General features: G+C 43.0%; 1 protein-coding gene across 1 annotated transcript in view; it reads right to left on the bottom strand.

The window, feature by feature from the left end:
• Positions 1-16,429, bottom strand: part of ADCY2 (adenylate cyclase 2) — a 378,985-nt gene that overhangs the window by 358,061 nt on the left and 4,495 nt on the right. The window contains exon 2 of the mRNA XM_074356066.1: positions 652-849. Coding sequence (XP_074212167.1) covers positions 652-849 — 198 coding nt within the window. The remainder of the gene's footprint in view (positions 1-651; positions 850-16,429) is intronic.

The raw sequence follows: 16,429 nt of genomic DNA, 5'->3' as shown, positions 1-16,429 counted from the left end.
TGCAGCCCAGAGCTGTGCCCTGGACAATGCGCCATTTTACCCAGCAGTCAGCAGGATTCGCACACGCGGCAGCAACGCAAGGGGGAAAGCCACACTCTCGGAAAGACCACACTCTCTGAAAGATCTCACATCCTCCAGATGCAGCCCTTTTCTAAGCCAAGAGCCCCCCCAGGTTCAACATGAAGAACCGTGGGTTTGCCTATCGATACGACGTAACCACGCTGACACAGAATCAGCATCGCAGAAGTCTGTCTGGAAGAAGGAAGATCCAGGATCTAAGAAATAGTTCAAGAGCAACCAGACTTTGAGAGTTAGAGGCACAAAGTCAGGCTCCAACCCCAGCAGGATTCCAGAATAATGGGAAACTCAGGGACTGGAGGAGAATGGAGCTTCCAAAACGAGGTGCGGGAGGAAACACAGACTGAGCCGTGACACAAGGGACGAGGTGAGCCTGGCAGCGCCCTGACTTCCAGCAGGTCTGACGAGTCAAAGCGGGCACCGAGTGGCATCACCGTGGGGGCACCGCTAAGAGGCTATGACACGAGACTCTTCTCAGCTGTAGGTCTGCTCTTTACAGTTTAGGACCAAGTTGACAGAACTTAGTTATGTCGCAAATCAGAAAAAAACATAAAAAGCATCTGAACACCTTACCTGGTCCCAGGGAGAGACGGTGCCTCCGAAACACATGAACAAGTACCCCATGGCCACAAGACAAATCCATATCACCAACGAGAAAAGCCGGAGCAGCTTCTTAAACACTGACTCGATGCAGACGAGGATGAATATCGCAAAGAAAATTGCCAGGGCAGTTGGAACTGTTATTAAAAATGCCACATGGTCTTCAACTTCCTAAGGAGAGAAAAAAGTATTGCAAAGGTATAATTTAGAAAGACCATGATACCAATGATTTGTTATCAAAATGTTATCAACATTAATCAGCATCAAAATGTATCAGGTTTTACAAGTTATTTCAGAAGCAGAACATTCTGACCTCACACCACTCAGAATGGCCATCATTAAAAAGTCTACAAATAATCATTGCTGGAAAGGGTGTGGAGAAAACGGAACCCTCCTACACTGTTGGTGGGAATGTAGTTTGGTGCAGCTACTGTGGAAAACAGTATGGAAATTCCTTTAAAAACTAAAAATAGAGTTACCATATGATCCAGCAATCCCACTCCTGGGCATATATCCAGAGAAAACACTAATTTGAAAAGATACATGCACCTCAGTGGTCATAGCAGCACTATTTACAATAACCAAGACATGGAAACAACCTAAATGTCCACCAACAGATGACTGGATAAAGAATATTCCATTCACAATGGAATATTACTCAGCCATAAAAAATGAAATAATGCCATTTGCAGACCTAGAGATTATCTTAGCGAAGTAAATCAGAGAAGGACAAATACCATATTATATCACTTGTATGTGGAATCTAAAAATGATATAAATGAACTTATTTACAAGACAGAAATAGACTCACAGACATAGAAAGCAGACTTATGGTTACCAATGGGGAAAGTGATGGGGGAGGGATAAATTAGGAGTCTGGGATTAACAGATACACACCACTACATATAAAATAGATAAATAGCAAGGACCTACTGTATAGCACAGGGAACTATATTCAATATCTTGTAATAACCTATAATGAAAAAGAATCTCAAAAAGAATATATATATAACCGAATCACTTCACTGTACACCTGAAACTAACACAACATTATAAATCAAGTATACTTCAATTAAAAAAGTAGAACAGTTTGAACTTCTGAAAATGTGTTTCTTATTAACCATTTTTTTCTATATAAATAGCCCAGTACTGGATATTTAAATTATGAAAAACAGCTATGCCATCAAATTTTAATTTTCTCTGATAAATGGAGAAATGGATTTTATTCAAAAGTGGACACAAGAGCACATAATACAAGGATAAACCAAGACAACCAACTTCACCGCCTGAACCAGAGGACCAGAGATGCCCAAGCTTAGAGAATTAAGTCTTCCAAATGGATCCAAAATACTTTATTTTTAAAAACCTAAAAACTATCTCAGTCACTAAAGTGAGGAGCTTTCATTTTAATGCATGGCAATTAATGTTTTAACAGAATCATAGGTTAATAGAAAGGGGTCGGAAAGGACTAAATAGAGAAGACGAGGGAGCAGGAGATACTTGGAAGAATGTGCCATTTTGCTGGTTTCCTTCCCACCTCTCCTGGGCTCCAGCAGTGAAAAGAAAATGGGCATTTATTACTGGCCTCTTACTAATGCATTTTTTTAAAATCCACATTTGCACACTAACGCTGCTTTTCTATTTCTCTCTGTCTAGCCACACTCCTCCCAAAAGACACACTATTACGATTCTGCACAATTTCACACAATGTAATGGACATCATGCCTCCTCTGATTACACAAGCCTGGCTTTAGGCTTCAGCCTCTCCAAACATGATGCTGAAATCTTGCTCTGAACATCATGCGCTACGGGATGGAACCCAGTTTCAGATCTTCAATCATCACCCAATATGTTGAGTTAGTGAAACATCCAAAGGAGTTTCAATCAAAAAACCCATCTGGCTGGGACCCTAAGAACTTCAACTGAGGTTTTAGAATATTTAAAGTTATAGCAACACTGGGGACTTATGGGGCCGCTTTTTCAAATACCAGAGCCCGGGGGAGCCCTCACCTTCTCGATGGTACAGGATTTACTCTGTGCAATGAGCAGCTCCCAGTTCACACTGGGGATGGTCCCATTCATATATCAGGCCACCAACCACACGGAGAGGGGGAGCAAAGCAGATCAGCCAAGCAGCCACAGGGACCCCAGGATAACAAGGAGAAAGACCAGGCACCCTCAGTGCCTTCACCTCCTTCTCTCCCACAATTTTATGTCACGTGGTACCTGGGGGAAAAGAGCAGCACCAACCACAGCAAACACTACCATATACATATTCTTGTGCTGAGCACTCAAGTGTATCATGCTCTTGAACACTTACAACAACCCTGCGGGGGTTACCGGTGTTCACACTACTCTACAGGTGAGAAAACAGAGGCACGGGGAATGGAAAGGAGTTCCTGAGGTTGTGGAGCTGATGGGAAGAGGACCAGGACTCCAGCCCAGGATCCGATCGGATGGGGGAGTTGGTGCTGCCAACACCGCGTGCTCCACCCTCTGCTTGTGCAGAGACAGCGGCTACCCAACGTGGGGCCAGTCCCGGAGCGCAGGAAGGGTCTGTTTTCAGAGCAGCCAGAAGATAAGAGGATCAAACATGATGTCCTCATCCCCCGTCCACTGCTATTTCTGTCCAGGATGAGGTGCCTTGATGCACTCTGACCCTCGGACACCTGTCCCAGTCCCTGCAAAAGGGGACCAGATCCCCCCAGGCTGCGGCCCTCCCCATCACACGGGCTCCACATCCACAAACCAAGGTCCGCAGGGACACGACAGTGTGTCTTCTGAAGATGTCAAATTTGAGACCACGATCTCTACACACGTGGAGCCCTGAAAGCTGATTTTATTTTAAGCCTCCCCAAATGAACTTAACTTAACTGAGCTGCGGACAGAAAGCTAACCAGGAAATAACCAGGACAGCTGCCTTCCTAGTGTGACTTTTCACTTATTTCATTAACCCAACAGGAGAGAAACAATCACTGACCTCACTGGCTCTGATTTCCCCAGAAAGGTTGAAAATGGTGTGAAAATGGGCCTGACCGTCAAGTGAAAACTCGTGGCTAAAGGAACGGAAGACAGCGCCTGCGAGTTCCTCCAGGAAAGGGGAAAGCAAGCCACCCGCAGGAGGTCTCCCTGTACGTCTCCCTTAGAAGGCCCAGCTGTCAACAAGACAGAGACCCAATGTGCTGCCGTGCTGGGCACGTTCTATAATGAGACCCTATGTGGGTTTGGTTCTAAATATTGGAGCCTCTCACTTTTTTTTTTTTTATATCACAGTCTCGATCACTGAGAAGTGCCTGGTCGGGCTGCAGGGTGACCTTCCCACTAGGCACAGTGGACACCGTGCCTGAGTCCCACACTATTTTTAGGGGCCCACAAAAGTGTTTTCATCTCTTTCAAAATCAGAACAACAAAAACCCAAGATTTTAGACTCAAAGGTTACAGGCATCTTCATGCTAACACAGTGTAAACTATAATCGTGAATATACTTTTAGGGAGGAAGGGGCAGACAAAGGCCCCTCAGCCCTAACGTGACCTTAGGGGGCTGGCGTCCTGGCCTGCTCACCGGACGGGACAACCCCAGGTCCAGCCCACACACCAAAGGACAACCTCCAGCTTCAAGCATGTCTCCCCACCTGGGTGGAGGGGCCAGGTTCCCAGGTGGCCAACAGCTGAAGACAGCCAGCCACGGCTCATGAGGCTAGTAGCCCTGACCACTGCAAAGCCTGAGCCCCCGGAAGAACTGGGGGCTCTTCTAGAAAAAGAACAGCCAATCATTTATTCTGCCTCTGCCTTTTGAACTCCTAACTCCCAACAGCTTTTCATATGGATGCCTCCACTACACAGAATCTTTTATAAGGGTGTCAAGGAAAAAACAGTAGAGTATTCATTAAAGATTGTATAAGCTTATAAACTGCATTCTTTCCTAGCCCCGTGTCTGCATCATGTGTTTTTCTTAAGGCTCAGTAACTGAAACAGCAGAAGGCCCTCAGCCCTTGAATTACAAGGTCTCCTCCTCCATCACTCCGGTCCCAGTGGACAGGAAGTTGAATGAAGCCACAACGGCTCACCCCGTGGGGCTGCTGTCTCAGGAGCTAGATGGGTTTCAAGCAAGTAGAGTCGTTGAAAATAAAGTGAACTAAAACAGTGAAACATCATCAACCTAAATTAAATGTTTATGTATCCCAACCCCTCCTCCCTTCATGGGAGGGAAAAAATTACCATATTAAGCAAACTAATTGAAATGTACTAAAATGCCTTTATTAGTACTAAAATGTACTAAAATGCCCTTAAAACACATCTTTTAAAAGGTTTAAAGAATTACCATACAATGCAAACTAAATAAAATGTACCAAAATGCCTTTAAAGCGGAGCTCAGGAGCAGAGCATTATCACTGTAATGATAATGGCTTCCTGCCCCCCCCCCCGGAATGCTTCATCCTCTCCTTGTCAATGCATTTTCAAGTAATTTGCGGTGGCTTCTAATTGCCAGGCCTATTAAACACCCATCGCTTTTATTTATTCTGTGACAACTGCTTTGTTTCTTGTAGGCTTTTCCCAGAGCCAGAGATTATCTCTACTTTCATTCTTTTCCACGTGCATTTGCCATTTTTTGTTAAACAGTACTATTTTTCTTTTAGATGGTAAAGGACAGACTAATGCAAAAAAAAAAAAAAAAAAAACAACTTCTTTTCTATAAAAAGAGTATTTTAGTGAAGTGCTTTGAAGTCCGACAGATTGAAGGCAGAAATCCATTTCCATCACGTGCTGTGACTCGGGGTGAGCCCTGGGCCCCCCTAAGCCCGTTTCCTCACATCAGCAGCAGCACAGACGCCGTGTGGCTGGTGGGGCTGAGAGCATCCCGGCACAGCATAAATGACAGACATGATTATCGTGATGACCATCGCTCCCTCTTTCCTTAAATCTCATTACTTTTCCACCAAGTCTAGCCTGACTATTCATTGAAATGACGTCTACTTTGAATTCTAAACAATTATATACTTTATCACCACAAATTCTTTTGAAGGGTTGTCACTGGGCAAAAAGAAATCAGCCTTTAGCTGATACATTTGACTGTAGATGTATATGTACAGACACGTATTTTAATTCATTTGTGCTAGTGTGTGTACGTGATACATAATAGAAAATGTATTTTTTATTCATTTCCACATATATGGGCATACTCCATTTTACCATAAGGTGCGAAAGGAATAAAAAAATCCTAAATAAAATATTCTATAAAACCCTGATGAAATAAATCCAAGATGATCTCAATTAATGGAGAGATAGCCCATGTACATAAACAGGAAGACAATATTGTCAAGATGTCAGTTCTCTTTCAATTAATCTATAGAGTCGATGCAGTCCCAGTTGAAATCACAGCAAGTTAATTTTATAGATACCAACACACTGATTCTGAAGCTTACGTGCAGAGGCAGAAGTCCCAGAACAGCCAACACAATGAAGGGGAAGAACAGAGTTGAAGGGCCGACACTACCCGACTTCAAGACTCAGTGCAAAGCTCCAGTTGTCAAGGTGGGGCGGGGTTACAGGGGCAGAGACAAACAGATCAGTGGGATGCACAGACCCCCGCTACTGGAGTCAGCTGCTACTTGACAAAGGAGCAAAGACAACTCCATGCAGAAAGGACAGAACAAAGACACAGATATCCACATGCAAAATATGAACCTAGATGCATACTTAACATCGTTCACAAAAATCAACTCAAAATGCATCACAGATCTCAATGTAAAATGCAAAGTAATTCTGAGAAAGTCTGGAAGCCTTCCCATGAGCACACTTGTGTTGTACAGTAAAAGTGATGCCCAGAGGGAACCTGGGCTTTTCACTAGTTGAGCTGAATTGTTCTCTTGTCAATTTGGTTTCACTGGGAGTCACTTTCTTAGAACCCCTTTCCCTCTCCGGCTCTTGGTTAGAGTTGAATAGAAGAGGAATTTGTGCCAGAATTGGGGAGTGAAAGGGGGGCAGGTCCTCACCAGGATCCCCTTCTCTGAATACTCCCAGGTGAGAGCTGGCCCCCCCAGGTGCTTGCCTAGGATTTGGGAGGTGGAAACCCAGCAGCCCTCAGGAAGGGCCGTCTGCGGGCTTGCATGTGGTTGAGACACACCTGGAGGCACCTGGAAAGACCCAGCCCGCCCTGGCTCCCCGCTGCTCCACACACAGCACTCTGACCCAGCAGCCAGGACCAGCTCCCCGCTATGTATCTCCCTGTGATGCCCCACAAAGGCCACAGCCTCTCAGGAACTTCCTGAACAGGCTCTTCCACAGGTGCACATGCTCTGCTCCTTGGATGTCCCTGAAAGCCCCAGCTGGCTAGCAACTCCTCTGCAGATCGCAATGCTCCCTGCTGGTGCCAAGCTGGATATTACAAAAGGAGGCTGAAAACTCATAAATTCAGGATCCCACTTCAGAAATTATCAAAAGAACTAAAGAAACCCAAAGAAAGCAGAAAGAAGGTGGGGTGGTCAGGGACTTTCCAAAATATCTCTAATTTCCTTCTTCTGGGTTCCTTCCAGGAGCATTTCCTGACCTCCTTTGAAGTTACAAGGAGCCATGCTTTGGCCGATAAAATGTGAACAGAAGTAAAATGTTTCTCCCCTGGGCAGAGGCATGTAAATGCCAGTGTGAGGCCACGGGGCAGTTTCATTCTGTGGTACAATGATTACAAAAGCACGTGTCATGAGGGGTCCTCCTACAGTCCAGCTCTCCAAGTAACTGAGATGAGCAGAACCTCCCTCCTGGTCTGCTCTGGCCAGGACGTGTACGCAAGAAATAAACCTCTGGTGTGGGAGCCAAATTTGAGGGTTGTTTATTAACCCATCACAACCTATAACACTCTCACTGATATAAAAATTGGTACCTGCGCTGCCCTAACAAAACCTGAAATTCATGGCGTTGATGGCTGCTCGGTGGCAGGTGCAGCAAGCAAACTATTATCAGAGACTGAAAAAAGGCCACCCAAGTCACGCAATGGTCCAACATTTGGTCAAAATATCTTCTTGTCTTGGAAGGCAAAAGATGCCCTAATAGAACTGCAAGTTTAGAGCAGGGCTCAGCAAACTTCTCTCGGAAGAGCCAGATCAGAAATATTTCAGGCTTCACTGGCCACATGGTCTCTGTCACACTGTTAACTCTGCTGCTGTCTCTTAACCCAAACTTAGGTCACATGCACATGAATGGTCAACTATATTCCAGTATAACTTTATTTGAAAACATAGGCAGCAGGTCAGATTTGGTCTCAGGCTTGAGTCTGTGGGCACCTACAGACCATCAAACACCAGGTTACAAGTGTGGGTTTGCTGACCGCACTTGTTATGGTGTGACAAGAAAAATGCAAGATCAGAAAGTAACTGATTGGTTATAAGGAGGAAGGACAGGGAAGCAGAATTGTATGGGTTTGTCAAACTGGAAGAGGAAAATGCTTCTCAGTCTCAATGGGTAAGTGACACAACCTGGGTCTGGAGTGATTTAAACTCAACCATGTAGGGGAAAAAAATCAAACCTATTATTGAAAACAAAATGGATTAAGGTGCCTCAGAGTAAAGAAGCCCAACAGAGTATGGTGCCAGTGAATTCTTTCAGCTGAACAAAGCGCGCAGGGAAAAGAGAACCAGAAAGAGGGTTTCCCAAATAAGCTCAAAGCACACACAGACTGAGAGACAGAGAAGGAGAGAGATGGGGTGAGAAGGCAGAGAAACACAGCAAATCAAAGAAGTACATCTTGAGAAGAACTACGACCATGACCGTTGACACCTGGAGATGACTAAAATCAAACAGAGGAGAAATCAAAGAAGTTTTGAAAGATTTGTGTTTCTAAAAGAAATGCCAACCTGAACTTCGGCTGTTCTAGACTTAATTTGAAGTTCTCTATCTATGGCAGGAAAATAGGTTGAGAAAACTGCTCAGTCCCCTATAAGGAAATACACCCCAGCACTCAATCCAGATGTGGTCTAAAGGATGTCCAATAAGGAAGAATCATCCAAACGTAGGGCTCAGATGTCACAGAAAGTAACAGACAAGGGGACTGCTCCTGGGACAAGAGTCTGGGTCTGGTGAAGAAGCAATCCCCATCTCAGGGCCAGGGACCCTCAGACTGTCCACCCCGGGGGATTTATAACTGCTGTGAACCAGAGACAACGTGGGCCATTCCTACCTTGGCATAGTGGGAGAGCTGTGTGTGGTTATCCTCTGTATATTGGGTGGCTGAGTGGATGGTTGATAACAAGCCTTTTTAGTGCACAGGTCTCCAGATCAAGAGAAACCACATTCAGACTTTACATGAAACAACGGCTCAGCATTTCCTTTGAACAAACGAGTGCCCTTCATTCAGAGATCCTAGACTGTGAACTTTCTGCCAGTCGTGGATGGGACTTTTGGATTGTCTCTCCTGAGAAAGGATATATGTATTTGCTTAAGGAAAGAGTTGACTAAATATTTGGTGACCAGGGAGGTAGGCTATAGTAGTAACTGGAGCTGTTAAATATTCTAGTTCACCTCTCGATACGGTTTGGTCAGCCAAGCTGGCTGCACCAACCCCCTTCCCTGCATCCATGTCCTCGGGTAACTCTCTCCTACACTGACTCTGGCCCCGGCCATGTGACTCTCTTTGGCCAATCTGACAACAGATGCATGATACAAAGACATGAAAATACTCGGTTATTTCTTGCCCTCTTGCCCTCTTCCTCAATGACCTTTAAAACCCTACATGCAAAGTACCTCAGGCTAATCTGCTAAGTGGGTGGGGACATGTGACTCTGTCACCTCTTCCAACAGCCACAGCTGACAGCCTGCCAACTGGCCACACATAAGAATGAGGATACCTTAGATGATCCAGTTACCAGCTGACCCACCAGCTGACCACACAGACATGAGACAGACCAGCAAACATCAACTGAATAGCCAAGTCAGAAGAACCAAGAACTGTAAGCTAACTAAAAGGGTTGTTACTCCAATCAGTTCCATTTGGGGGCAGTTTGTTACACAGAACAAGCTAACTGATACATCCTCCTTCCAGGCATACGAAAGCTTGGCATGCCTAAATAAGGTACTGTGGTAAACTGTATTTTCCACAACTGGGGCCCACAACACATCCCATTCCAAATGCAACTAGCATTCCTCTCCTCCAGTGAGGTTCTACGTCCCCTTCAGTTGAACCTGGGCAGACCTTTGTGACCATGGTTGAACTGATGTCATCTGACTTCAGAGACAGGATTATAAGAATGTCATCCATGCAATACCATTTTGTTCTCATAGGATGATCATTCTTGGAATCCAGCTACTATACTGTGAAGAAGTCAAGTAACCATTTGGAGAGGCCATGTGAAGGTGTCCCAGTCAACAGTCTCAACTGAATCTCAGCTACCAGCCAGCAGTGACCACCAGACACATAAGTGAGCAAGCCGGCAAGGATGCCAGCTCTCAGCCTTCAAGCCATCTCGGCTGACACATGGAGCAGGGATGAGCTGCCCCTGCCAATCCTGCCCAAATTGCTGATTCAAGAGGAAAAGAAATGATCCTTATGTCTTCAGTCACTAAGACTTATGGGGTTTTTGGTGCAGCAACAGGTAACTGGAATACTTAACTCTGGTCAATGAAAAATGAATGAAAGTGATATGTCACTTCCACGTGGATGATGTCAACTGCCAGATAGTGTGAAGCAATCTTATGTTCCCTGGAAAACTGAGGAAGGAAGGATGCTGTGGGGATGCAGCTTCCTTCATTCTAAATCTCTGAGTGACTGACATGAGAGCGCTCCTCTGCTGACTCACATTTACTGTGCAGGTTGAACAAAATATAAACCCTCATTGTGTTAAGCTACTAAGATTTTGGAGTTGTTTGTTCCCATAGCATAATCTAATATGTTCTATTTGACACAGGAGACAACAAAGAACAAATTTTTTAAAAAATAGAAAACAAAAATGCAACAGAGAGGACCAGAAAAGACAATGGATGGTTCTTGAAAAAGTTAAGACAAAACAGACATCTAAGGAGATTAAGTAAGGAAAAAAGGAAAGCATCCAAAAATGATACTATAAATAAAACCCAAAGATACAGTATATGTAAAGTATAAAAATGAGAATAGTATTATCAAATATCTGCCATTAAACTTGAGAATGTGGATGAAATTCAGAAATTCCTAGAAAAGTCTTATTGAAACTGATTCAAGAAATAAAATTAGAAACTCTGTAATCCCATTACTATCAAAGATATGGAAGCAAAAATTTTAAAAAATCTCTCTACGAAGAAAGCAACAAGCCCATGTGGTTTTCCAGGCAAATTCTATCAACTCTTTCTAACATAGTGAAAACTTTTAGAAAACTAAGAATGAAAGCATACTCCCTGACTTATTTTATAAGATCAGCAAAACTGGTGAAAAAGAAAAATGACAGTTTGATAAAGAAATATTCCAAACTCATTTCAACAAGGTATTTGCAAAAATCTTAAACAAAATGTTAGTACTTCGCATCCAACATTTTATAAAATCATAGAAACTGTACTTATCTCAGGAATATAAAAACTGTTCAATAATAGAAATTATTCATTACACTGACATTAAAAAACAACAAAAAAGCCTACGATTATCTCAATTTGGTAAAACTCAACACTCAATCACATTTAAACTTTTTTGTAAATTAGAACAAAAGGGAATCTCGAAGGATATCTATAAAAAGCTAATACTAACGCCATACTAAATTGATAAACTATATGAAAAATTCATTATATTTAAAATTAGGAAAAAGGCAAGGTACCCACAATCACCAGTTCTGTCAATAGCATATTAGAGCTCCTAGCCACCACAACACTATAAGAAAAAGAAATGAAAGGTCTTAGTATTGGAAAAAAGAAAATAAAACTCTCATTATTTGCAAATGATCTGATCGTCTATACAGGAAACCTGAAAGAATCTGCATTTCAGTTACTAGTATAAAAAGGCTATGAAAATAAGTTGTGTGAATATAAAATAATACCCAAAATTCAATTATATTATTTTACATCAGCAACAAAATAGTAGAAATCATAATTTTTAAAACACCATTTATAGTAAATAATAAGATACAAAATATCTTTTTGTGTTAAGGAGTAAGAACAGCCCACAGAAAATTTAAAACATTACTGAAGCACATAAATGAATGGAGAGATGGCCCATGTTCATGGATAGAAAAACTTAATACAAAATATTAATTGTCAAGAATGAATCAATAGATTCAATGTAACACCAACAAAATCCCACTTGAGTTTTTTCATACTGAGGTTAAAATAAGTTGATTTGTAAAGTTTATATGGAAGAACAAAAGGTCAAGAATAACTCAGAAACCTTAATTTAAAGAGTTGACTGTTACTTGCCTTTCCCAATATAAGTACTTATTATAAAGCTTTAGTAATTATATTCTGTGCATGGCTGTGAGTGTGTGTGTGTGTGTGTGTGTGTGTGTGTGTGTTATTAAAAAAAGAACAAAACTTAACCAATAGAGCAGAATAGATACCCATAACAAACCACTCATGCGGAATTTCAATATAACAGATGTGGGGAAAGAAGTAACTAAAATGGACCAGAAAGAAAAAAGATCTATCTACAAAACAGAAACAGATTCACACACATAGTAAACAAACTTATAGTTACCAAGGGGAAAGGGGGTGGGAAGGAAGTTTGAGCTTTGCAAATATTCACTACCATATATAAAACAGATAAAAAAAAAAAAACAAATTTCTTCTGTATAGCACACGGAACTATATTCAGTAACTTGCAGTAACCTATAATGAAAAAGAAGATGAAAACAAATATATGTATGACTGAAACATTATACTGTACACCAGAAACTGACACATTATAACTGACTATACTTCAATTAAAAAAATAAAATAAAATAAAATGGATCAGTAAAAATTGATTCTCCACAAGAAAAAAATAATAAAATATGTACTTCAATCACTACCTCATACCACATATGTATCATATGATATAAACAGAATATGTATGATAAAATTTACAAAAAGAAAAGCAAGAGAATGACAAACAAGAAGTGCAAATAAAGTGTACTTCTGAGGGTAGGTGGGGGAACGGGAGGGTTTTCCATCGGACTGGGTTCATGGGTGTTTATTTTAGTATAAACAAATAAAAAAACAAACAGATATCAATGAGGACTGTGCACAAGAATCAAAGATTCATCAAATAAATCAAATGATAAATCCCATCCTGTGCACCTCAAGTTCAACTCCGAAGGACATGGATGCTGTATGTTTGAATTAACCACAAGTCAATGAGAGGAAAGGATTAGACATGAGGTCGACCGTATGTCTGAACTATGTTAACATTTCCTCATTACTTCCTTCATTTGAATTCACCTGATCTCTTTATCCTCTTAATTTCTAACATCAAATAGTTCTTACCGGTTCTAGTAATGCACCAGTCTGAATTTTGCTTTCCTTTATAATATCCACAGATCACTAGTAGCTTGAAATCTTGTTTTCCCATTTTTATATAGCTTAAAAAATAATACAGTATATTTAAAATACACACAATAATTCGGCCTTTGGGGTAAACATGTAGGAACGAAAGCCAGCTCCTGTGAGCTCTGGCTTGTCCTGGCTGTGATACTCCAACATCACTATGGCTGAGGGATGGGAAAGGACACTGGTGGAAATGGATCGAGGTTCTAATTTCAAAACCTTGCAGTCAGTGGTCCCATCACCATAGTGCTGATCCAGCCTCTTCCACACCAGGAACTTTCTGTAGGGTGGTAACGCTAGAGATAGGATTCTCTCGGACAACCATAACCATCTCGAGAAATCTCAGGAATTTCAATGTTCTACAAAAAAACTATTGTACTTTCTGTGTGTATGTTTCAATTGCGATAAATTATTCATTCAACAGATTTTAACTGAGCTAATAATTGAGACTCCATTTCAAGCACCAAGTTTTCAAAAAGTGACTTGGTTCGACGCTGAGATACAACTGGCCTTATGCACCCCTAACAGCCGTGACCCAGGTCTCTACCCTGGTTCTGTCTCGGTGCTGTTGTTCTGGAGCTCTGCGCAGAGTCAGAAAACTAGATGGCAAAACTGCTCACGTGGTTTTGCAGGCTGAGCCTCGTGCTACTCTGTCCACCACTCTCTCTCACCTGAGGCTGGCTTCTGGGGATGGAAGTGTAAGCCCAAGTGAAAGAGGGAGCAAAAGTGATCACCTGTCACATTGCCGGCGATTAACTGAGCTAATGAAGTCTTCCTCTAAACCTCTCCTCTGTTTCCTTCCTTGGGATTTTTACCACATCCTTATACAAAGAGGACACTGACGCAACATTAGTGAAGTCATAATTTGGTCAAACGGCTCAAACACAAGGACTGACTCAACAATCCTTTTCTCTCCTCCCAAATGCACCTAGTGGCTGCAAACCAGAGATGTGTGTCAATTTCCTACTTTGATATTACGAAATCATCTGGTAAATAGCATCTTATTACTCCTCCTGATTTTACATAATATTACCCAAAGCTAGTAAAATTCAGAATTATGAAGGTCAATATGAGTGCCAATCTGGCAGCATTTTAGCGCTAAAGAATGGGAAACTTAGGTCAAAGCATGACTTTAATCAAACGATCTATGCTTCTCCCTCTGTAACATAACTCAAAGCTACAGTCACACTTATCACGTAAACAGAAACGCACCCCCTGTTCTTTCCTACCCAGATTTTAAAATTCTAGAACTCATTCAGTTGTCAGCCTGAAATACATCAAAAGGAGACCTTGACAAGGGGACCCTGTGTGGTGCAAACAGAATAACAGAAGTGATCCACGTTGGTTGGGGTTAGGTACTTGCCCCACTCTGTGCTCGGTGTTCACATGATCCGCTTTACTTCATCCCCCACAGAGCTCCCTGCGTCTGGCTGTGTTCTCCATTTTATTTCACAGACGAAGTAACTGAGGCCACAGCAGATAAAATGAATCTGTCAGGAACACACACTAAGTGGCAACACTGAGACCGGATCCAGGTCCAGTAACAAAGTTCTGTACTTTCAACCAGTTGGCTCCACGCCGGGGAATGACAGCGGCTAAGGGAAACGTATCCACACCCTAAATTACACACGTTAATTAAGCACCTGCGACCAGGTTAGTGCCGTGTTAAATATGGGGAGAGCTAAGTTCCCTCCCTGAAAAAAACTAATCACTAGTTGAGGAGACGAGACGAACTCACAAAACCATCCTGAACATCAGACAACAGCAACGCAGCGGTTCAGTCAGTTCGTGTAATTAACGAGCTCTGCAGGATCACAGGCAGCAAGCAACACAGACAGGAATGCGCAGCACAGGCTGGACTGGCCGCCTCCAGAAGGAGAGTCTGGATTTGGAGAAGCAGCACTGGGGTGGGGGGGTGCCAGGTGAGGGGAGGCACTGGAGCAAACACAGCGAAGCTAGAGGGACCAGAAGTAGATGCTCTAGGCTCATCGGAGCCTAGGCTGACAGGTCAGCCTAGGGCAGAGGGGTCAATGGCAGTGTGCCCAAGACGAGTCACTTCAGGGTGGAGTGCTATCCAGGAGGATGCCCACCCCAGCGCTGGCTCCAGGAGGCACTCTGTTAAGTATCGCGAAGGAAGAAGGAGTGAAGTCCGGCGGACTGTGCTGAGGCCAGTATCAAGTTAGAGAAAGGACTGGTGTACCAGTGGGCCATGCACGAACACCCAGCTCTGACTATCCCATCATTAGCCATTCCTGATCAAAGAGACCAAAGTGAGTAACAACCACAAAACACCCTTATCAAAGTAACAGGTCAGCTGTAGCCGTGTCACTGTCTTTTAAATAGAACGGCTGATTTAAAAAACCTCTGTGGGAATCGAGAGCTTCACACACAGCTCAACAGCAGTGGATTTCACAGGCCACGGTCTCGATGCCAGGGACCTAGGCAACAAAAGCGAAGCTACAGATGGACCCGCTGCTTAATGGGGAAGATCCTGGGAACCTGCAGCATCACGGACCTAGAGGAAGCCCACCCCACTGAGCTCATCATGGGGAAGCTTCGCTACCCAGAGTCCGTTACTGTTAAAAGAGAAAAACATTGAAATGTCACTCCATTCCGTAGACTGAAGCTTGAGGACTTTCATTTCAGCAGGAAATTTCAACCAGAAAACTGCTGTCCTGCCAGGACCAGAGCTGGGAATCTCAGATCTGCAGGGATCGCCAGGAAAGTCCACCCGGGCGAAGTCCGACGCCCACTTCTGCGACTGTGTGGCCTTGAAGAAATGAGCTGACCTCTTCGAAGCTCAGTGTCCCCCTCTGTAGTATGAGCACCCTTCCAGCTCTAATGCTGTGGTGACTACGTCTTCTTTCATAGCAATAGTGCAAATGCAACTACAGAAGACCCAGTGATGACCACAGTCCCAGAGGGCATACTCTGGGCCAGGCGTTATTCTAAGTGCTTCACGTGCACTGATTTGGACCATCACCTTAGAAGGCAGGTACCACTCCATTTCACAGACAAGAAAACTGGGGCATAGAGAGGGTTAAACAGGTTGCCCAAGATCATAGAGACAGAAAGGGACAAAGCCAAAATGCCAACACAGACAGAGACTCTTAACCATTACATTCTGCCTTTTTAAAATGGACAAGGCAAGGTATCCTACTGTGCATAAATTTAAAATATGCACTTTAATATCCAAAGGATGCTTCCAAATCCTTTCTTGCCAGGCCTCTTAATTGCAACCAACTTTCCTGCAGAAAGTTAACAGTTTTTCACTGTCTTTCGTTTG

The sequence above is a fragment of the Camelus bactrianus genome, chromosome 3 (genome assembly GCF_048773025.1).
Source record: "Camelus bactrianus isolate YW-2024 breed Bactrian camel chromosome 3, ASM4877302v1, whole genome shotgun sequence".
Classification (NCBI taxonomy): Eukaryota; Metazoa; Chordata; class Mammalia; order Artiodactyla; family Camelidae; genus Camelus; species Camelus bactrianus.
The sequence above is the reverse complement of the archived record's forward strand: the minus strand, read 5'-3'. Positions and strand labels throughout refer to the sequence as shown.